A 24,095-nucleotide genomic window follows, 5' to 3' on the forward strand; every position below is an offset into this window, starting at 1 on the left:
AGAGTCACTCTGGGGAGAAGAAACCTGAAGACAGGAAGAGACGCACAGAGTAACAACAACATATGATGGATCATCATGCAAACCTGCCTCTGATCAGCCATTCATCAGTTCTTCTTTGAAAGCAGTCAGCAATGGCAGCACATTTTGTGCTTATTTTTCTTTTATTCTGGAAAGGGGAAAGAGGCGGAGTTTCAGCAGCTGTTGGCCTTTTGGAGGAAGATCAGGATCTGCAAGTAATATCAAGCAAAAGGCAACAAGTTTCACCTCATCCAGAGTCCATGGGCAACTTTTTTGTGAGTTTCAAAGAATCTGAGAGCCAGCTTCAGGATGAAAAGGATGTAAGAACGCTGCCAAATGTGGCTCTTGGACTAAATGACCAAAAACCTAATGATTTCGACTTTAAGGACAATATAGGAGGGCAAACAGTCTTTCTTAAACATCCCGAATCTGCTGCCAAATCCCTATTACCCGAACATAGCCCTGAACTCACACTGAACCTGGAGAAAAGCAGCAATTTGACTAATGGAGAAGTTGAAGGTGTAATTAATGCTCACGGTTCAGACGAGGAGCGTGCTCCCCAGCCTCAGCTGCATTTAGAGACAGGTGTCGGTGACGTTCTGCCTGTGAGGACTCGCTCTAAATGGGTCACGGAGGACAGTGGGTCCGAGCCTCGCTCTCGCCGCCGGAGGAGCTGGCTGTGGAACCAGTTCTTTGTGATCGAGGAGTACAGAGGGCCCGAGCCTGTGCTCATCGGACGGGTAAGCTATGAAGTCTTCATGTGGATCACCTGCATGTAAATGTTTGATTTTTTTTTTTTGGAAGCACCAGGGTTCATACAGTGATGAAAAAACAGGAAAAGCAATGGAATTTGCAAGTAGCAATTTCCAGGCCTGGAAGACTTTTGGAAAAATTTTGGAATTTTGTTTCACAAACTACTAGTATGACACATGATGTGTTCAGAAAATTGAAAATCAAACGATAATTCCTGTTTTTTTTTTTTTTTACAGTTTCTTGCTGGGATAAATGGTGTAATTTTGGGTGATTTTTAAAGAAACGGCCATTTCAACAAAAAATCAACAATTTTTTTTAAGCCAAAAAAATGGCCAAAAACTTTTAAAGACTAAAAAATCTAATTTTTTAAAAAGAAAATATGCATGTTTTTTTCAATATTAATAATTACAATAAATACCACATACAGCAATTTAAAGTTGTACGCCCCTCCCCTAAAGCCAAAACAATAAACCCCTCGCCCTCATAAATAACAAACGGTTTTATTCAGTTCTAATCCTGTTCTAAATTCATTATTTTTAAAAATAATATATATTTAAAAAAGCTATTATATAGTGATGATATGGAACCAATTAAATGGTCATCTCAGAGATGGTATGGTCTTTAAAATTTGCCTCAAAGTCTTGGAAAAGTTATTGAAATTTGTTGGTAAAAATGTATATAGGAAGGAAAAGGAAAATTTTGATATGAGCAAACAAAAAATCTCTTTTGTGTCTTTTCACTTAGTGGTGCACTATCATCCACATAAATGCACAATGATAACCTCTCTCACTCAGTTTGACTCATTTCCCCTCTCCATTTCGCTGCTCTGTGTGCTCACAAACCCTCGGACTCTCGCTCACAGTATCTGTCTCCTTAACATCTCTGCTCTCAGTGGGCTGTCCGGTTTTTCCTTCATGCTCCGTGGATGTATAATGAGAACTAAATACCAAACTCAAAGATGGTATCACTTGAATGATAAATGCAGAAGCTAAAAAGTTTTCTGGATTCTGGTCTACTTCTGGATTTCTTTCCTCATTGTGTCCCTCACTACCACTCTGTCTCAGGCTGGATGACTGTAGGATTTGGCTATTTGCAACCTAACTACTTTAACAACATAATGATTTAAATACGTACTATTTAAGTGTTCACACTGGGAATTTGATGTACCTAAAACAGGAAATTATCCATTGATTTCTAGGGATCTCTTTCACAATGTAAGTGTATGGAAAAAGTTTAGTTCTTTTTTATTATTAGTATTTCTTTCGACTTCTTGGCATCATGTGCCGGTTTGGCCACTATGTCAAATGGGTCTTTAAGTCCTGTGTTGTTCCTGGGGGCTTGGTTGTGCGGCCCAATGCACATAAAGTTAAGTATAGGGCTGGGCGACACGGAGAATATCAGATATCATGCTTTTTAAATTGTCATTATTAGGAATATTTATTTATTAATTTTTATTGTTTTTAGAAAAACCTTATCGATATTATGGGATTGCCACTTGGTGCTTTCACAAGATATATACACAGAGTAAGAATAATCATCAGTAATGTTGATATACTGACTAAATGGGTAAAGACAAATAATAGAACAGCTAAAATAGTGGGGTAAGCTCAGAAAAACAGAAATGCAGCCTTTAAAATCATTAAAAGACACATATCCAAAACCAAAGACAATATCAAGTCTCATATCACTGTATCAATAAAATATCGATGTATTTCCCAACCCTAGATAAGTAATAGTTTCTTTTATTGTTTTTATGTGTATTTGTTCACTAGTGATAGATAGCTAATGTTGACTTGAGTGGGAGACTGCTGCAGTAATGTTACAGTCATACAGCAGCATCACACTGTCGTCTCTGACTAAATCTGCATCAGACAGTTGTCTGTTTGCTTATTTGCACTAGCTGGTGATTCAGTTTAATGTGTAGGCCTATAGATGTCCGAATGATCAATATCGGGCCGCTTATGGACGATCCACATGACTGACTGACTGAGGGAACATGAACCTGAACTCATTACAGAAATCAAACAGATCAGCGATACCATTTTTTTACCCTTATTTCTTTACTGAAATTTGCTGGAAATGATTTTAATGCAGCCCCAGTGGTACATGGTATGAGGAGTGAGCACTGCACCAGACTTTTAAAAAATGTTGCTTTTAAATTGTACATTGCTCGTCATATCGCAACTTAGGAGGTAGTTTGTCCTTGTGTGCTCTGATTAATTTGGCATGCTGTTACCACACCACTCATAATTTTGTTTTAATGAAAACTCTGCTCGCTCCTGGTGTTCTTCATTGCTGTTTTGAAAGAAGGAAATAATGGGAGAACCAGCTTTAAGAGTGACATATTTTCTCTTCAAATAAGTGCTGTGTGTCTTATTTATTCAGATGTCCTTTATTTAACCAGGTAAAAGCCTCATTAAGATTTTAAATCTCTTTTTCAAGAGCGACCAGGCCAAAGGGGCAGCATAAAACACTGTTGCAACAATAAATACAAGCAGACAGATACAACTGTCACACATTACAAATAAGCAAGCATAAAATTTGGTAAAAATCAAACACAAAAACAAGTTCATTACATCAACATGCATTTGTCTAAAATTCAGAAATCATTTAAATAGCAATCATATTGAACAAGGGCGCTATTTTTTCAGTCCTATAATACTGAATAAAATTCCCCCATAATAATGAGCTCACACAATTTCAGGTCCCTCCAGGGATCAACATATGTAGGATACTGTGAGAGTGCAGGCCATAATGGTTTGGGATTTTACACATGTATTGTACATAAATAAGAAAATACCAGTCCAACCAGAGATTTATATACAAAAAACAACCAATGCAAGAGTCTGCGGACGGACAAATAAGGCCAGTTAGCAGCTGCATACAGTGTGCACTGGTGGACATGATGTCCACAGCCAGTGATGAAACGTTAAGCTCAGTGGTACACAGTATCCAACTTCTTTAGGTACTGGTCAGGTGCATTCATTAAAACATGATCAGCGTAGACCAATAATGTAAAAAAAAGAAATCATGTGTTTTCTTGCCTGGAGCAAGAAACAGGAATTATTCTAACCTTACTGAAGTCAGCTTGAAAGCACGGTTTTCAGCGAGTGAAGAATGGTTCATGTGGATTTAGAAAAAAGCCAAAATCATGGATATTTAACTCCTTGAAACCTGAGCAAATTGATTTTATTTCTTTCAAAAATATGGTCAAAAACAACGAGCAATTTCACAAGAAATTGCCAGAAATTAGCATGAAATTGCTAAAAAAATAATTTAAAAAAAAATAAAATATCACAAAATACTGGAAAATAAGCAAAACAACAACAACAAAAACAATTTAAAAAAAAAGAAAATTACCATAAGAAAGTTTTAAAAAAGTTTCTTTTTTTCTGTAAAATAATTTTAAATCTATAATTAGAAAAATTATAAAGATAGTTTTCTGGATATTTTTCAGATAATTTTCAGGTCATTCCCTTTTTTACAGTTTGCAGAATATTTCTTGCCAGTTTGCTCAGTGTTTTTATCTGTGCTTTTAAAAGAAATTAAACCTTTGTTCAGGTTTTAGAGGTTAAAATGATTGTGAAAGGCGTCTGAATGCAACACAAGAGAACTGATGACAGTCCAGGTGTTACAGGGTTTAAAGTATTTCATGTGAGAGTGGAGTTTCGTGTGGCGTCAGGTGGTAGAATGGGTGTTTAAGCGAGATAGCTAGGTTTGCAGCTGATAATAGAAGATGGAAATTCATATGTAATCAAAAAAAAAGTATGTGTTCATGCCTGATTACCATTCTTCCAGCGGTTCCCCGCTCCCCTAATAGCTGCTAACAACATCCATTAAGAAACTACCGAACCTAGTTTTCTGATTGGCTGGAAATGTGACCTACTTTAGAGGAGCATGTAGAAAGAAAGCAATTTTCGGACTTGTGTTTTTCTCATGAATTTGAGCACTTTATCATTTGTGTTAATTCACCCCAAAACAGCCAGTGTACCAACTGTACAGACATTAGCCGCAAGCTAACTGCTGTAGCGTGTGGGAGTGTGTCTGTGTGCGTCTGTGTGTGTCTGTGTGTGTCTGTGTGTGTCTGTGTGTGTCTGTGTGTGTCTGTGTGTGTCTGTGTGCGTCTGTGTGTGTCTGTGTGTTTGTGTTGAGGTCAGCTTCCGGCTGAACTCAGCAGAAACTCTGCTTCTTTTTGTTATTTGCCTGCAGTTTCTCTCCTCTTTCCTCTCGCCTCTGTATGTTTTATAAAGGCATGGGAAAGGTGCAGATTTTTTACACCAGTTTTTTAACTCACGCCGACGCTTCCTCGAATTCGCATCTGTGTGCATTTTCATTGACTTTGGAGTGCGCTGGCTCTAAAATTTTCCCATCTGAACCAAGTTGAGAAAAGTTGCGGCCGAATTAGAGGGCACTCAGAGCAGAAATGTTCGGAAAATTCGAGTGAGCGCGGGGTCACGGATGTTGAGAAAGGGCAAGTGAGATAATTTTGCTCGTGTGCAAACACATTTATTGACGATCAGGATTTGCTTACTTTGTTTTCTGATGTAATATCTCTGTAAAATATAAAGTACATGCTTGCAAAAGCTCGCAAAATGTCCCATCACGTGTTGAGGAATGAAGCTCAAACATACCTCCACATAATTTCCGTGCGGCCGACCCCTCCACTCGCCGTGTCAGAACTTTGAGTTTTTGCAGTCGCCACACCAGCAACCTTCAACTGCGGTCGGTGTCGCACCACGTAAAGTGTCTGAGATGATTTAATCCACAGCACACCTGAACCATTCAGATCCCTGGGGTTTACTTGTAGCATTTCACAGTCAGGCGCTCCACGCTAATGCAGCTGCTGGCAGCTACAGTATACTCAGGGTAGGATTATATCAGCTGTAACGCTAACAGGGAATGCTGCCAGCCACTTTTTAGCTCGCAGTATACTTTATAGTGACAGACTAGATTGGATTCTTACCAGTGCAGTATACACCTCATAAATGTTTAATCTTCCTCCCTTCTTGTTATTGATACAGTCAGGGAGGGGTGTTAAAGCAATCAGTAGACATACGAGGCTGCTCATTCCTCTGCAAGCAGTCTTGATATTCATGTAATAAAGCATCCCTGCATTGCGAGGGGGGCTGGCAGCTTTTCCGCTCAGCTCAGTTTGTTTCCCAAAAATAGAGAGGTGATCATTTCAAACCCATCGCCGGTGCGCGGTTTGAGGTGACTTATCAACTGTTGAGATCACAGGTGCCTCAACCCGTGCAACGGAGGAAGAATTCTGCTGCCAAAGAAAGCAGCGTGAGGCAGATTTAGACCCGGAGGTGGATGTACTGCATGAGTGAGAGGAGGGGAGAAAAATTTCAGATTACAGAGAAGGAGAGAAAGTGACAAAGGAATTGGAAGAGACAATTTCCTCTTTTTCCAGCTTTGTTTGTACGGGGCGGATAAATTTCTTCCCCACCGTGAGAGTGTTTTTTCATGCTGACTGAAGCACAGCAGGACTGAGCCAGCAATTAGACAGTGAGGAGAGGAGGGCTGGAGAGAGGGAGAGAGGATGGAGAGGGGGGGGCAAAGAACAGGAGAGCGCGATAGGCACTGACAAAGATGTCTCTGGTGGTGAAGTGTGGGATCAAAATCGAAGCTAGCTTTAAGGAAGAAAGGAGGGAGAGGGATGTGGGTGTAGGGATGAATAAAAAATCCTGAGTCCCTTATCTAGCAATTTGTAGGGTATGCTATCACGAGTTCCTATAATCCTCAACTTTATCCTTGAAGACACACACACAGAATGTGCTCTAATCTTATATTTCCTCCTGCCTGCGTGCTGTGGAGCAGTGATACTAAACTTACGGCCCACGGGCCAAGTTTGGCCCTCTATAGGATGCCGGGCGGTCCCCCCTAACCATGATGATGATTTATACTGTGAACAGCATCAAAATAGAGCTTTTTCATTAAAACAAAGGCTAGTGGAGAATCCCCCGCACCCCCATCAGCGGTCCTAGCTAAGCCACTAATGTCCTAAAATCTTAAAAACGTCCTAAAATCAGAGAAGCGTCAGTAAAAATCTAAAAATGTCCTGAAGTCCTAGAAACGTCACAATACCGTAAAAATATCCTAAAATCAGAGAAACATCCTACAATCTGAGAAATGCACTTAAATCCGAGAAACATCCTAAAATTCTAGAATTATCCCAAAATTTAAAAAAATATTCTTAAATCCTAGAGACATAGAAATTTTAGAAATGCTCTTAAATGTCTCTAGAAATGTCCTAAAATCTTAAATATGTTGCACATAGAATATTGTATAGAAATTACGTTTTGCATAAAATGGAAGCAAAGCATTTTATTTTTAAATAACTGATGGAGAAGGGGTGGGATTTAATGCATTTTTACTTCCTCCCACTCGTTTTCGGATATGTTTGTATGTTTCTGTATAACTATGTTATATCCTTATTTTTATTTCAATCTATTTTTAACATATATGAAATAAAGTTCAAATCTAAATCAGAGAAATGTTGTAATATCTTAGAAACGTCCAAAAATCCTAGAAAGGTTCTGAAATCTGAGAAACATCCTAAAATCCTCTAAATGTCCTAAAATCCTAGAAACCTTTTAAAAGCCTAGAATTGTCCTAAAATTCTAGCAACATCTTAAAACCAAAGGAAAAATCCTAGAAAGATGTATGGGGCTGCTGTGACTGGCCCCTGGTCTCCTGTCATTTTGAAGAAGTGGCCCCCAAGCAAAGCCAGTGGAGTATCCCTGCTGTGTGTGAGTTGCACTTGCAGAAACATGCGGGTATGTTGATATGCTGAAATATATATGACATCTGTATTAACCACACAAATGATTCTGCTAATTCTATCATTACGCAGGCGATTAAATTGCTCTGTTTCGCACATTTCATGCTACAAAATTAATATGCCCTCCAAAAAAACTGTATTAAAATTGCACAGGAAATTAGTAAACAGTCATCTGTATGACTGAATTGTAAAAGCTTTAGTTCTCATGAGTATCTAAGGTCCGCAGCAGAGGTTGTGAGTAAGCCCTGTGGATTATGAACATGTGCAGATGCGCCTTAAGGGTAGAGAGATGTGAAGGTTCCTGGTCAGAAAGCTCAGTGTGATGAAGGCTGAGTAATCTCTTTAGCTTTCTATTTCTGTGTGTTTGGCCTTTTACCTATCTAGCTCACACTAATATCCTCTCTGCCATGAAATACCGAACGAGTATTCTGCACCAGGGAGCAAAACAGTCAGAGAGAGAGAGAAGGAAAGAGAGGGAGTAGGGACTGAGAAATGTGAGCAGATGGGCATTCTGTGTAAGCGAGGTAACTTGATGAAAAGAGAGACACAAGGACTGGAAAAAGAGGTAGCTTAAAAGGTACAGGGAAGTCAGGCAGATGGATTTACAAGAAGGGGAAAGAAGGGACAGATGGATGGAAGTGACAGAAAGATTTACAGATGGATACTGCAGAGATACATCTGTGTACATACATGTAGGACATTCGCAGGGCCACGGTCCACATCGATGCAGCTTTGCCCTCAACAAACCCCCATGGCATCTCTGGTCCAATGAGTTAATTAGCTGAGCACATCATCCTGGTCCCATATGTATCTTCCACACCTGGTGCCGTTCATTTCAGAGTCACTGAGCACATCCCATCTTAACATAAATCACCCATTTCACACAGTCATGTTTGTGCTCGGCAGGCAGATAGATGAGCGTTAATGAGCGATACCTGCATCATCAGTGTGAGTGTTTTTGCCTCGAGGTGTTACAGTCTTTTACTCTGTATGGTTGTTATTTTCCAGCTGCACACAGATATGGACAAAGGAGACGGACGCACTAAGTATATGTTGGAGGGAGAAGGAGTGGGCTCTGTGTTCGTGATCGATGGCAACACAGGCAACATACATGTCACCAAGTCTCTAGACCGCGAGGAGAAGGACCAGTATCGTCTCATCGCGACTGCTACAGACCGCCAGACCGGCCAAGCCCTGGAGCCCTCCTCTGAGTTCATCATCAGGGTGCAGGACATCAATGACAACCCGCCTGTTTTCCTCGATGAACCCTATGTTGCCATGGTGCCGGAGATGGCCAACATAGGTAAAACAACATTAAAGTGAAACTCCACCGAAAATCTCCTGCAATGTGGCTGCAAAGCTTTTGTCATGCGGAGCAGCAGCTGGGCTCAGCTTGACTTTATTTAGCTTACAATGGATTCCGGTGGTGATGAGTTTTCTCAGCAAACAGGGCTAAAAGGCTGTGTGCAACACTCAAAAGTTCACTTTAAACTGAGAAGTAAATTGAGATTGAGCAGCAACTTCTGAGGCTGAAAAATGGACCAAATGTGTCAAAATCTGCAGTTCCTCTAATGGCCACTTGAGGCTGGCTCTAAAAACCAGTCAGTTCTCATAGACCCCCATCAAAATGCCCAACTTTACAGAAGAAATTAACACATTTACAACCTAGTGCAAAAAAAGGGTTTTGGCCTTATAGCTAATTTCAACATTCATTGCAACTGTACAGAGGGTGAATTTTATATTACTTTCTTTTTTATTTATTTGATTTTTTTTAACTAGGTTGGTCCCGTTGAGATTAGGAATCTCTTCTCTAAGGGAGAACTGGCCGAGACAGTCTGCAGTGAAAACACAAAGCTGCAAAAAGAGACACAAAGGGAGACAAAATGTAATTCACAAGCACTAAAATTTGCATTAACCCTCTAAATGCCAGGTCTTTGTCATGATGCCACTATGTTTTTAGATTTAATCAAAATAATTATTTTCAAGATACTACATGCTAAGTAGATTATTTTAGCTACTGACAGTCTGGAATATGTCAGTGATTAGCAGCAGCATTGACTGCAACAGTGCACCTAGTGGAGACAGCATGTATTTTCTCCATTTGCCAAATATGGTCAAAATGACATCATCAGGTGGAAAATGGTCAAAATGACAAATTCAGAGTCAAAAGCCCAGAATGACACACAGAAATAATACAAGTCATGTTTTCGTGCTTTGACGGCTGTGGGATCAAAAATGTCAGTTTCAGTGGGTTTCAATGGAGCTTTTTTTTACCTTAACAGTCTGAATTTAACTATTTAGTTTCCACGGTGTATTTTAGACTTATTGTAGGAGCTGAGCTGAAAATTCGCTGATTACACTAAAATACAAAATCTGGACCACATTTATGACATAGGCATAAGCACCTAAAATGCACCAAGCAGTGCCTAAAGGGTTAAAAGAGAGTTATCTGTAAGTCAGAAGAGAACTTTCTGAGAGTCAGTTGTACAACCAGGCAGGTTAAAAACATCGGCATCCTGCAGAATCTGCTTCAATCTGCTGAATCTGAATCTAGTGTTTTTAGAGCCAGATTTGACCATATTTGGACGAGAGGTTGGAGAGGAGGGGTGGATGTGACTCACAGACTGCAGTGACACCTTGCAGACAGCCTGTCACTCAAGCATATAAATATATAGTACTTAATACTCTGTTATTTTGTACCAGGCTGTAAACATGTTTATTTCTGCTGTAAAGTTGGGTATTTTAACACGGGGGTCTACGGGGATTGACTTGCTTCTGGAGTCAGCCTTGAGTGGACTTTAGAGGAACTGCAGTTTTTGGTGTTTCCACATTGGCTTCATTTTTCAGCCTCAGAGGTTGCCATTTAGTTGTGATGCTTGAAAAAAATTATCCATTGATTTACAGATTTCACAACGTATAATGGGAAAAAGTCTTTTTGTGCTCAGTGGCATCATTTGACAGATCTGAAAGTTGTGTATGCTGAGGCATACAACTGTGTGGCAGTATATCTAGTTATTGAATAATCTGTAATAGTAATAATAATTGCTTTGTTTATATAGTGTAAAATAATGTCCAATCAAAACCTCAGGGAGCCCAAGGAGAAGGAGAGTCGTTTAAATTGCTTTTTAATTGAACAACAGTGAAAAACTTATAAAACTTTCCTATATGACAAAGAAAAGCTTCACGATTCTACTTGAAAAATGACTTTAAACACTCAATTGTTTATGAAAACAGGTGCACATTAATCTTCTGTCATTCATCAATTGATCTGCCAAGTGTTGCAGTATTTAAGCCCCTCTTGCAGCATAATTGACTCCCCTGCTGTCCAAACATTTTCAGTATCTTACAAACAATCATACTTTTGCCAAAATGGAGCTAAACACACAGCGCCTGGCACAGCTCCAGAGATTCAAGGAGGGCAATTGTTCAACATGGAAACAGGGCCTTTAATCATATTTTATCTCCAAGATGAATGTTTTAAAGTACTGCTCCGCACGGATAGACACCAGAGAAGTGGATAATCCTTTTAATCCTGCAGATGTAAGTACTTGATATTCAGAAGATAGATTTTGGGTGGAGTATGACTTTAAGCTTATGAACCAGCCACCAGCTTTAAGCAGTTTGAAACCGCCCTTTGACCTGTCACCTTTGCCGTCTATCTCACAGGCACGTCCATAATCCAAGTCACAGCCAGAGATGCCGATGACCCAACATATGGAAACAGCGCCCGGCTGGTGTACGCCATCACTCAGGGCCAGGACTATTTCTCTGTGGATCCTCAGACAGGTCTGATCACATGCACCAGACATCCCGCTTAAAGCTGTTTACCATTAAATGCACCTCCAGCTGACGATTACACTTCATACAGTAAATCCCAGTGGCCCAGTTAGATATCATATGTTGCGTCTTTGCTGCCATATGTCCTGAGTGGATGAGAACGTTTGAATTCACATTTTACATGATTCGCTCAGAAGCAGAAGCGGCCCCGAGTCATATGTTTTTCAATGTCCTAATTCAAAACATGTATGCATCTGCCTCGCTTTGACGGTGATTTCCAGAGACGTCACGTCGCTGTGAAATCTGTTGCTGCTGTGATATTTTTTATTTTTTTTGTTTTCTTGCTGCATGTCCTGGCGCTCCTGTCCACCAGGCGTCCTCCGCACAGCTGTACCTGACATGGACAGAGAGACACGGGATGAATATCTGGTCGTCCTCCAGGCCAAAGACATGGGCGGGCATCTGGGCGGATTATCAGGGACTACCACCATCACTGTGAAGCTGAGCGACGTCAACGACAACCCCCCTCACTTCAGAAGGAGTAAGCGCTGCCGTTATCAGATCACAACTGTCGGCTGCTTTCAATCTCTGCTATATGTGTGTGCGCGAGTAAAGATTAAAATGATGAAACATTTTGTAATGGCATTTGTGACAGGAGCCTTGATATTTTTTTTGCCTCCTTTGGGTCCTCGTTGTCTTGACAGGTTGAAGATAAGCTCTAAAGTAGTTAAACAGCTTGTCAGTCCGGTGTGTCTCTTTTATTCAGCACACTCCTCCTAATCACTGTTTTTACCATCAGCTGAAATAACATAACCTCCGCCAGAGATGACTGACATTAACATTCATATAAACACTCCCGTTTGGTCCCTGAGGTTCGAAATGGACTGTGCCTTGACGTAGAAGAGTGAAAGATCATGTCCGCTTTTTCTTATCCAAGCTTTTCCCTGTTCCACGCTATTAATATTTCATCTTAAAGTTCAGTGCTTTCTGCTTCAATAGACAGTAAAATCACTGCAGAATGCGTCTAACGCTTTGAGACATATACTGCTTTTCCCTACATTCTGCCTCTCCCCTACTTCTTCTTCATGACAGTCTCCGCTTACCGCCGTTCATCTTAATGTTTAAAGCCCCCTCTCTGCGTGTTGATATATTGTTCTGCAATATAGTGCTTTATAGAAGCAATTTAATATTTCCAAATGCCAGCAGTGTTATTTATTTACTGATATCTGACTATATCTTCCCTCTCGCCCTCAGCACCTCCACTCTATTATTTTCTGTTTGACAATAATGCCAATTAATAATTTAAGCAAAAGGCTCATTTGGTATGCTCTTTGAATGCGAGGGGTGTGACTTTTAAACACTCTTCATAATATGGAGGATTTGAATGATTAACAATCAGCAAGGTGGCGGTGCTGTGATTAAAAGGAAAGCATTTCTCTGCTGCTGTGCAGCATCACAAGTGATGTATAGGCATGAACTGCCACAGATCACTGGCTGCCTTTTCATGCTTGTTAAGTGGACGGACTGTAATGCAATCTAAACTATAACGCTAACAGATTCACTCAGTGAAGCTTCGACACGGTTTATTAATACAACAAGTGATTTAATACTAACAGAAGGGGACAGATATCAATTCATTTTAAGCTTTACAGTTCTGTGGACTATATGTTTGTCACATTAGTAACGGGATTAATAGAGTCAGGATTCCTACGGTCAGGGAAAACCTTGAAAAATAATGGAATTTCACAATCACTGAACGTTATTAAAAAAGCCAGGAATTTTATTGTGTGTGGTGGAATTGATAATCTTCTGTGGGAAACCTTCAACGTAATGTAACATAACTGCAAAATTATTTTCTTCAGCTGCTGACCTAACGTTGTGTTAAAATGTGATATTTTGTTTAGCGTCACATGCATTTCTTTGTTTTCTCCCCTTGCTTCAAAACAACAGAAAAAACAAAGATATTCAATTTATAATGATATAAAAAGAGAGAATTAGCTAATCCTTGCATTTGAGGAGGTTGAGTTTGCGAATATTTGCTATTTTTGCTGTATAAAAAAAGTTTCATTTTCTGTCAGTCATGTTTTCAAACCTGCCTTATGGCTGCAACCCAAAAATAATTTGTACATGGGTTAAAATCTAGTTGTAACATGAGGTACTAATGAAGAATAAAAAAATACTGTAACTATGAAGAAATTATCAGCTGCTGTTAGTAAACAGTATCCCCAGCAAAAAGGAATGTAAAAGCCAAGCTCAGCTTTGTCTGTTTGGCACTTCGCTTCTCCATATTTGCATTTTTTCGTCACTGTATCTACACTAACACACAAAATGCCCCAACAGTCCATACACTGTTTTTAGGAATATCCTGCATTGTGTACCTTATAGGGATTGTTTCATATTTTCGTTTATCTTAAAATATGCCTATAGCTACTTTCTTGGAGGCTTGAAAGAGACACTCTGTGCAAAAATGCATTTAAAGTTCAGCCAAATCTAATTACACTTCAGCAGTCTGAGTCATATCAAGCGGGTATCTTCAGATTGATCCCACAGGACATTCCCAAGAGGGAATTCCACACTAAATATAGTGTAAGTTTGGAAGATGTGATATGAGCTTCAGCCAAAAGTAAGAAGGCATTTTACACAAGCTGACGGCTGTGGATTTAGTCCCTCATCTCTAACGTTGGTATTGCACCGGGACGGATCTCTTTACAGCCGGTATGGGCAGGTGGAATGATTAAAGCGACAAATAACTCTTCCAGTGTGCGTACACATGGGCATGTGTGTAATGTATTAAGATAGGCTTGTAAAAAAGAGAGCCAATCCTTTAAACTTGGACGTGAAATTTGTGAACGGGAGTAGTAACAGCCACATGCATTATGTTGGTTGACACAAAATTGAGCCAGACACATGTACCTTGTGCAGTTTATGTATTTCAGTCTCATCAGCAGTCAGTGCCAGCGTTCAGATCCATTGTGTTCATTGTTATCCTCTCTGCAGGTGCGTGGTCATTCTCTGTATCGGAGCTAGCGGCACCAGGTGTGGAGGTGGGCCGCCTCACCGCTACTGATCCAGACCTGGGAGAAAACGCACAGCTGGAATTCACCATCCTGGACGCAGAGGAGGCCGAAGTATTCAATATTTCAGGAAGAGACCAAGAGGCCGTCATTGTGCTGAGCAAGGTCGGTGATAGTCTGACTCATTGGGTGCAGAGTGTGGCCATAAGTGTGCCGCTCTTCAGTTATGAAGGATGACGTTTTACCTCCCTTTTGTTTTCTTAGTCTTACTATTTAAAATGTCCCTGTGCTACGGTAAACAAACAGCAACCTTGCAGCTAACAACCTGCACACTGACAAAAAAAGTTTTTACGAAGCTTTGGATTTTGCAGTAAAGCTTGCCTGCTCTGTTCTTTCTGTGAACTGTTGTAAAAAGGCTTCATACAAGGTGCTTGACTTGCTCTAAGTCCTTGAATTTGGCACTCAGAAATTCAATCACTGGAATACCTTGAAAATCAGAGATTTTTGACCTCGGCCCTTAAAAAGGAATTTACATAAAATTAAGAGAACAGATCAGTTATTTTATAAAAGGTATTAGAAAAATGTTTTAAAACTAGGAGGCCAAGTCTGGTCGTGATCGCTTTATTTTCTAACGCTGTATGAGCGTCATGACCTTGGAGTGCCAGTGGGCTGGTTCATGCCAGTAAGTAGTCGTCACCAGGATGTTTTGCGAGCCTGAAAAATACTCTGAAACACCATCAGCATCAGTTTTTTTCTGACTCTCAATAGTAAACTGCGGTGCAGAGCGCGCACTACACACTCCATTCCTTTTTTTTCAACATAAAAAAAGGAATTCTAGTATTTCTACCGTTTATGAAATCTCTTCAGGAGTGATCCAAACAACATCGCTCGCCACTTTATGTGTCGTTACAGTCGCAGTGTGGACCACCCTGTCTTTTTCATAGTTGTCGTTCCCTGTATGGACGGCTCTTTAGGAAACATTGGCCATGTGATGTTAACAGTTAGCAGTGTCACTGTACGTTCCTTCCCAACACTATTTTGCAACGGTACCATGGCTGCATCCTGCGCTTAGCGCCGCCAGGACGATTCTGATTGGTTGAGAGAAACAAAAACAAGGCAGGGCGTTTTTTTTCCCCCAAAGCAAAACGGTCATTTGATGCTTCCAGATCTTCCTCAAGTGCTGGCGTAGAGCTGTGGAGTTAAAAAAAAAAATTTTGATACACCCTATTATCCTGATATTGTGTGATACACTGATGCCAAGTTTTTAAAAATTATTTAAATTATTTCTATTGCAATTAAAAATTAAGCTTTTGGTAGAATAGTAGGATAAGGACTTTAAGGAAGTAGAGTAATAAAATCAGTTGCTTTTTCAGTCAACTAGAGACATTTTGCCATAATAAAAAAATCAAATGATGTGAGATTAACGGATTGAAAACTTTATTTTATTAGATTAAAACAGATGTTGACAAAGCCTTTCCTTAATTTTCAGCTGAAAAAAAAGGAAATAAATTGCAAGATATGGCAGTATATGTTACTGCATTACTCAGCAGATCAGGAGGTACTTTATCATAACTTTATTATCGTGATATTATTGTATCGGTGGTAATGGTGACTTCCACCCCGAGAAGAAAGTTCTGGTTATGAAAGACGAGATGAGTGATGACACACTCGTACAGAGACAGTGTCTTTTTGTATTAATGGTAGCCGAGGATCTGAAGCTACATGTGGGTGGTTTTGCTTAAATGGCCACATAATAAGAAAATATCTACTATGAGACATTAAAACAAATTTTCTCTCGTCTGGTGTTGCAAATTATTTTCATTCGGCCATTTAAACACTTCAGTACTCCACTCAAACAAGCTCCGTCACTGACAGGTTCATATTCCCAAGGCCCCGCACAAGCAATTAATGAGAGACAATGAACTAATAAGCAGCTGGTGAGAAAGTGTGGCTCATTTGAAGTGTGCGGGCTGTGTTAAAGGCAGACAGTGTGACTTGTCTTTTCACTTCGAATCATCGGGCATTCAAAGAACTGTTGCTCAGTGAAATCTTAAATTAAGAGGTTGCAGTGGGTGAGGTAAGAGGCGGTCGATGATGAAAGGAATAACTCAAACATGTAATATTGTAGGAGAGTTTTATAGAAAGATAAAAAGAGAGAAATATGAATGAAAATTAATTATAAAGGGCTGTACGTGGTAAGAAATATGGAGCATATATATACACCAGGGATGCTCAACTTGCTTTGTTCGGGGGGGACACAGGATGCCAGAGGCCAGTCGCAGCAGCCCCATACATTTTTGTAGGATTTTAGGATATTTCTAGGATTTTTATGACATTTCTAGGGGTTTAGGTAGCACCTAACCTACCTTTTTTTTAATAAACAAGCTCTCTTTTGATGCTGTTTAATGCAAACTGACACCTTATGTATACTAAAAGTATAACAATAATTCCTAGTGTGTTGAGGGGCCGCCTGGCAACCTATACTGCGGGCCTTAAGTTGAGTATCACAGTTATATACGGTACATATGAATCATATATGAAAGGCCTTTAATACAGTGCAACCTTCAGATTTATCTTTATTCTTCACCCAACAGCTGCTGGATTATGAGACTCGCAACTCATACACTTTCTCTGTGGAAGTTGCCAACCCTATAGTGGATGCACGGTACCTGAGGAAAGGTCCCTTTAAGGACCAGGCAACAGTCCGGGTCATGGTGCTTAATGCTGATGAGCCGCCGAGATTCTCCCAGGCTCGATACCATCTGGATGTGTCTGAGAACTGCCCCCCTGTCTGCTCTGTTGGCCGGGTTCATGCAGTGGACCCAGACACAGGACAAAGCTCCAACATCAGGTGGTTATTACACCATCACTCACTCACTTACTCACCCACTGGCTCACTCAGGACTCCCCTCACCATCTCCCTGCTCTCACTCGTGCCTGTTTCCGTATCTCAGGTACTCCATCGATCCCCAGTCAGACCCCGAGGCTCTGTTCCGCATCGCCTCTGACACGGGCTTTATCAGCACAGTGATGGAGTTGGACCGCGAGCAGGAGCAGTGGCATAATATCACTGTCATCGCCACACAGAGGGGTATGTCAGCCCCCCCGCCCTCGGGCGCCACGAGCAGCAGAGCTCACCACAGTCATATTTCACCGAAAGCACCGCCCGGAGTTGGGAATACAAAGTGTGCCGTAAAAATGATACAATTTCAGTGATAATTTCAACATTTGTGTCCCTTTCCTTTTCTTTCAGACAATCCCAATCTGGTGTCAAGGGTTGTGGTTGCCATAGAGACACTGGACCAGAATGACAATGCACCAGAGTTGGACAGACAGTATACAACGTCTGTATGTGACTCCAGCGCCCCCGGTCAGGTCTGTTCTCGTTTTGTTTTTGAATGATATTATATTTAATGTCAAAATTTATTCCAGTTTTTATATATTCTGTCTCAAACTCTTACAACTGTTTTGCTCTTTCTTAGTTTTGACTTAAACTCCTACCCCGTCCATGTCAACAGATGGGACATGGGCCAAACTAAAATCTCAAAAGACACGTCACATACACTTTTCCCAAATATTGTTACGTACTTAATGTATTGAAAATAATAAAACCTAAGTTTAAGAGAAAAAAAGAAGATTTGTGGGTGCACAGCTGCTTCGTGATAAAAGTATTCCAGGGCACGATTAGTTGAATACTTTTAATATAAAGCAACATCAGTATGAACTGTTAGCGTTAGCAATAACTTCATACAGCTCTGATATTGTGTCTGGGAAGTGAACAATAAACTGTGAGCCTGATATAAAATTTAAAACAGCACGACTATATTGCATGCTGTCCTCCACCACCAACAAAAGAAACTACTATACAGAGTGGTACTTACAGAATTTAAATACATTGAATGGCATGGCAGAAAAAATGCTGACTTGGTTGTTTTTAGGCCTCAAGATATTCAAAAAAAGATTATTTTGACCAATGTTGCAATATGAGCCGTGATTTTAGTGGGAAATTAGAATTTTAGCACTTAATTTTCACTAAGAAAAATCCAAGAAATAGAAATAATGATTTTTGTTGGGATTTGTACCAAACAAACATGCTTCTTTACATCTGAAAATCTGATATGTAGACCGTGACATCTCTGTAGCACCACAATTTTTCATTTATACTGGTATGTTGTGACATTTTATTTTAACTTGTAACTTTTAAAAATTGCAGCCTTAGTTGATTGATAGTCCTAAGGATTATATGTCTAAATTCACTTCAAAATAGACTCATTTTTTTTTTTCCTAATAACCCCTCAAACTTAAACACATATAACCCCTCCTCATGTTGCCAATGCCAGCAGTTCAACCAAAACATGGTTTTTATGTGGGAAATTCTTTCATTATATTAAGACAAAAACATATAATTCTGTGCAGAAATATGTTGGGGTTTTTTTCTATTCTTTCAATGAGCTTTCAGCTCCTCAAATGAATCCTGACCAGCATTAAAGTCGAGCATCCTGATCTGTGTTTTGCAGGTAGTTCAGGTTCTGCGAGCCATCGACAGAGACCAAGGAGTGCAGGACACCCCGGTCCACTTCAGCATCCCTCCTGAGTCCAGCACGGCCCTCAACCTCACCATCAGGGAATCTGGAGGTGACACCAGTTGGCTTGTCTATTTTGTGCACAATCCAAAAAAAAACATGACACCAGCCAAAACCTCTGTGAGCTTGTTGTGCAGCGACCGTGTTTGATGTGTGTTTTTTTGTCTTTGCCACATTATCAGGTGTGACAGCCAGCCTGGTGCTCCAGTCAGCCTTGGAGCCCCTCCCTGGCTTCTCCTCATCCTCACTCACCCTCTACGTGCCGGTGGTGCTGCGCGACGGGGCCTCGGGTCTGACCAACACTGGCACGGTCACTGTGACCATTTGTCCTTGTCTGCGCGGGGGCATGCAGACAGAGGATAGAGGGAGACAGAGGGACAGGAGATGGGAGAGACACATGGTCTGTCTCCCCGTGCCTTCTGCCTCTCCGTCTCTCATATTCAGCTTGGTCACCTTGCTCGCCATGCTGGCTTGTGTCACCACTCTGCTGGGTAGGTTTGTTCGGCCCTCTGACGCTCTATAAATATGTTGTTTGTGACTTTTTGAAAGATGCTGAGCAGTTGTGTCAGGTTGCTTCAGTAATGTCTGAAGAGTATGGTGGTCATGTGTCTCTTTTTTGCCCTTTAGTGGTGTGTGCACTCTCGCTGTCATTGCGCCATCAGAAGCGAGACTCCCACTCACCCTTCGAGGAGGATGATGTCAGGGAGAACATCATATCCTATGATGACGAGGGGGGAGGGGAGGCAGACACCGCAGCTTTTGACATTACAGCGCTGCAGAGCATGCACAGAATACAGCACATGCACAACAACAGGAACATGTGAGCTCACAAAAATAAAAAAAATAAGTTCATCCTTGCCATGGTGGCTTATGGGAGCATGTGTGTGTGTGTATGACTGTGTGCTTCTCTGACATTTATCTCTTGGCACAGATGGTACACCCAGCAGAATCCGCCGAGGGCCAGGACGTACAGCTGGAGTCGTAACCCGCGCCCCGGCCTGGACCCACAGCAGAGGCCAGGCTCCGCTCCGCTTTATGGACGCCTCTGCTACGGCATCCACACGCTGCCTGTTCTGAGAGATTATCCTGTCGGGCCACTGGAGGCAGGTCTGCAGCTAACACAGCTGACCCATGGGCTCACCGGAGGTCACATTGGCAATTCCCTTGTCATCCAGAACCAGAGCACCTTTGAGCCTCTGCTGCGCTCTCCTGAGATGAGCCCCGCTAGTTACGAAGCAGAGCACATGCTGGCGAAGAGCAAAGTCACGGACAGAAATGAAGGCAGTGAAGCACACGCTGCTGACACAAAAGAGAATCAGGATCAGGCAAAGGTCAGATCAAAGCGTTAATACTAAGGAAAAAATGCAGCAATTATATGGAAGCAAATGAAGGCCATAAGGATTTGAGTCGTACAAGCAAGTGAATAATCGTGTTTAAAATAGCCTGAAATATTCAAAGCTGAATATGCAACAGTGTGATTCATCAGGAATCTGATTTGATGGAAAGTCACCGCACTAACCCACCAACTGTCATCAGATTCTGATTCAGATTTTGCACGAAAGCAAGTGACGTCACCTTTTTCCCAAACTCAAACCAGTCTGTTGTAACTTGGGGGGGGCAGTGAATTTTTAGGGTCACTTCACTGATTGGGGGAAAAAAAAGTTTTTAGGGCCTCTATTGTGCCATTGAATTAATGAAATAAAAAACTTATTTGGTAATTTTACCCAGTGTAATTTTTTTTTTTGTTTTCACAAAGTTGGATCCACAGTGTCCGATATTCAAAAAGCTTCAGCAAACTCTCGTTTCGTTATTTCTTTGGTGTGCTTCCTTCTTTTGTATCATTCTAAGTCCCCGCTCTAAATCTGGATGTTTTTGCGGGTCCATGAAGATATTGCCGGCAGTGCTCGCCTTGGGTCTATTTTGCAGCATTTTGTGAGGTTTGAGTCAGGGGGTGGATAATTTTTCAGTCAAAATGATCATAGCTGATCAGATCAGATCAATGGATGAGAGGAGCAGCTGCCGCAGATGCAAGTGAAATCAAACTTTTAGACTCGGCGCAAAGAATGGTCAACTTTCACGGTGTCGCCGCTCTGCTGCTCCATCTGTGCCAAGAGTACGTGCTACGCTCCAAGAGTGCAGTGCAATGAATAACTGATCTGCATATATATTGTAATAGCAGCAGTCCATCGTCTACAATAGAAATCAACATAAGGCAGCAGGTGATTTAATAATGGCAGGCCACCACAATTAAATGGTATAATTAGTCAGCAGCCCTTATGTGATGAAAGAGCACTGATTTTGCAGCACTGATTTTCAGTATGTGCTAGTATGTGTCTCTCCGGCACGCCGAACAGCATTGAATAAACACAGATTTGTAACGTGTAACTTATTTATTCAGTGCTTTTACCAGTTTTAATCACTTGATCTGTTTGTTTTGGAGAGGAAGAGACCTTTGCTGGTAATTTGGCTCCCATTAAAAAACCTCCTGAACAACGAACACTGAAGGAATTTTAACCAGGAGAAATTTCATTTAGTTTCCATCTGCAGTCCTCATTGTTAGATGCTACTAAACCTCCCTAAATCTTACACACTCTTCCTTTCTTCTTCAATCTTCTTTATAAGTTTCACTCTCGGCCTGTATGTCCATTTCCGTCCCTTTTCTTTTTCGGGGTGGGTGTGTTGGGGGTTGAGGCTGCTGACCTAAAAGTTCAAAATAAAATTAAATTATTCAGATACCAAATAAAGATGAAACATTCAACCTTAAACATTTGGTACCAAGGATATGAAAAGGGGTCATCATGGAATCGATTAGACCTCCGTCCAATCAAGTTCATTTCTGTCTGTCATGTGATCCATTAAAGAGCGATGCATTAAAAAGTTCAGACAAGCATATTCTAATTTTCTGTCTGAACTCATCAACATTAGGTATTCAGCTGTGATTCAATTTCACGGTTAGTGATTTTTCAGTTGCTTAAAAATTTGAATAATTATGACCTCTTTTTGCTTCCGTACATTTATCCCAGCATGTGTGTCTGAATCCTCTAATATCGCCCCTCTTCTTCTCTCGTACAGATAAACGCAGCAGAAACAGAGTCGACACCAACAGCCGACAACGCTGCCAATCCGACCCACTGTGACCCAAATGAGTCTTCATGCCAAAGTCACACCAGCTCCTCGTCAAACCAGCAGGAGGGGCGGCCGGGGTCATCGCAGACTCAGATCAGCACTGGAGCCACCAGCTGCACATTAGATGACATTGACACTGATTCCTCCATCCCCTCCGTTTCAGAGCGAAACTATTCAAATGGCAGTGAAATCAGCTCAACTGTGAACCCTCCCGTTTACCTGAAAGGAGACACGTACAGCATTGTTGGCTCGCTGAATCCAAACAGCAGAGGGACGTGTATGAACGGGACTAGCGGCGGCGGGTTGTACCCAGCGGGAGTTCAGCTGCTGAACATGTGCAGACTTCAGAGTAAGGATTTGACCCCGCAGCCTTTGTCTTTACCTGGGGGGATGTTTGGCAACAACAGAGGCTGGGCATGCGGGGCGGAGCCTGCCAGAGCAGAAGCCGCCACCCCTCAGCCCCTCCGCATGGAAGACCTCCTGAATATCCGTCTGGATCAGGTCACCTTTGACCTGTCTCAGCCGCCCTATGACTCACTGCAGACTTACGAGTTCGAGGGCCGTGACTCAAGGGCTGAGTCACTGAGTTCACTGGAGAGCGACGGCGAGAAGGACGACGGGAGAGTGGTGGGAGGGATGGAGGAGTTAAACCAGAAGTTTCAGAGGCTGGTGGAGATCATCAGAGAGAGGGAGAAGGAGAAGGAGGGAGGAGGAGGAGGAGATACACGAGCGTCCAAGGGAGCCAAGACTGCAGCGGCAGCCCTCGATGAGACTCATAAACAAAAGGAGGACAAAGAGAAAGAACAGCAGAGATGGGATTTCTAGACTGCAATAAAAGAAAAGTTCGAGAGAGGCAAACTCTTTCAAACAGTGATGGATTTTAAACACAGCAGGGGGGTGAAATACACAGCCTCTGACAGAGATCTCCTTGTCCCACACGCCCCTGCCAGAAGGAAAATCCAGGAGGCTGACAGTATCGTCGAGATTTGTGGTGGAATCATTGCACAGCGTATCGTTTTCACCTCCACTATGTTTATAAAATGCATATGGAATCTGTCACTTTTCACACTTCTCTTGTAACGGATATTAATAATGCACTCGGGCTTTCAAAGCTAAAGTTATGAAAAATTAACATTTTTGAAATATTGATTCTGAGCCCTGAAAGCTGCATTGTTAGAAAATAGGCCTCATTAAATATTGAGCAGAATTGTGATGTTTAATATTGATAGTTTAATAGGGGCACACTCACTAGAAATCCTCAGAATTTTAATCTGAACCGAAATAAAACCACACAAGCGTACAGTATAGTGCTGTAGGCCGACACTGCCACTTGTTCACAGAGCCTCTCCGATGAGTCTGACTGTATTAGGGGTGTAACGGTTCACAAAATTCACATTTCGGTTCGACACGGTGCAAGCACAGTTTGGCATATTTTCAATACAGTCAAAAAAAGTTTAATCCATGATTTTTCATATATTAATTTTTTCACCATAACCGTTTATCCTGTTGAGCGGCACGGGGAAGCCGAAGCCAACCAGATGACATTGGGTTAGAGGCACCCTGGACAGGTCACAGGTTGAGGAAGTTCCCTCAAATTCGGCACAAAAAAGGTCACCGTGACCTTGTGTGTCTCATTCTCACGAATGCAATATCTCAAGATGACCTCGAAGTAATTTTGGTCAAATTTGGCACAAACGTCCACGTTAAAGGCCCCCAGCTGCGTCACACTAATGTCGCTGTTGGTCAGAAAGTTGCACATGAACACACCAAACTGACGGTAAACCAGCACGTATGCTCTGTGTCTGCATGAGAGGAGATACCGCTCCATACCAGCAGTGGTGGTCGTTCGTATTCAACATCCAAAACAGGAAACCGAAAGACTGCTATGACGCTAGTTAGCACATTAAAAACACAACCTAATATTAGAACAACAAAACATATTTACTCTGTGCCAGTGAAGAAGAAGACGAACCGTCAGCAAATGTTTCTAGTAAGAGCTCAGTGGTTAAAGAAAAACAAGCTTTCCTCATATATAAA

General features: G+C 41.4%; 1 protein-coding gene across 1 annotated transcript; it reads left to right on the top strand.

The window, feature by feature from the left end:
- The first annotated feature begins 278 nt into the window (after nt 1–278).
- Nucleotides 279–22,883, top strand: LOC121941332 (cadherin-24-like). Its single transcript, XM_042484109.1, is given in 12 exon segments — nt 279–758; nt 8,567–8,861; nt 11,225–11,344; nt 11,709–11,876; nt 14,333–14,514; nt 16,944–17,200; nt 17,304–17,724; nt 18,867–18,984; nt 19,115–19,423; nt 19,560–19,752; nt 19,864–20,263; nt 22,005–22,883. Coding segments are annotated over 12 exon segments (3,822 nt in total).
- Nucleotides 22,884–24,095: the final 1,212 nt, after the last annotated feature.

Source organism: Plectropomus leopardus, chromosome 3 (genome assembly GCF_008729295.1).
Source record: "Plectropomus leopardus isolate mb chromosome 3, YSFRI_Pleo_2.0, whole genome shotgun sequence".
NCBI lineage: Eukaryota > Metazoa > Chordata > Actinopteri > Perciformes > Serranidae > Plectropomus > Plectropomus leopardus.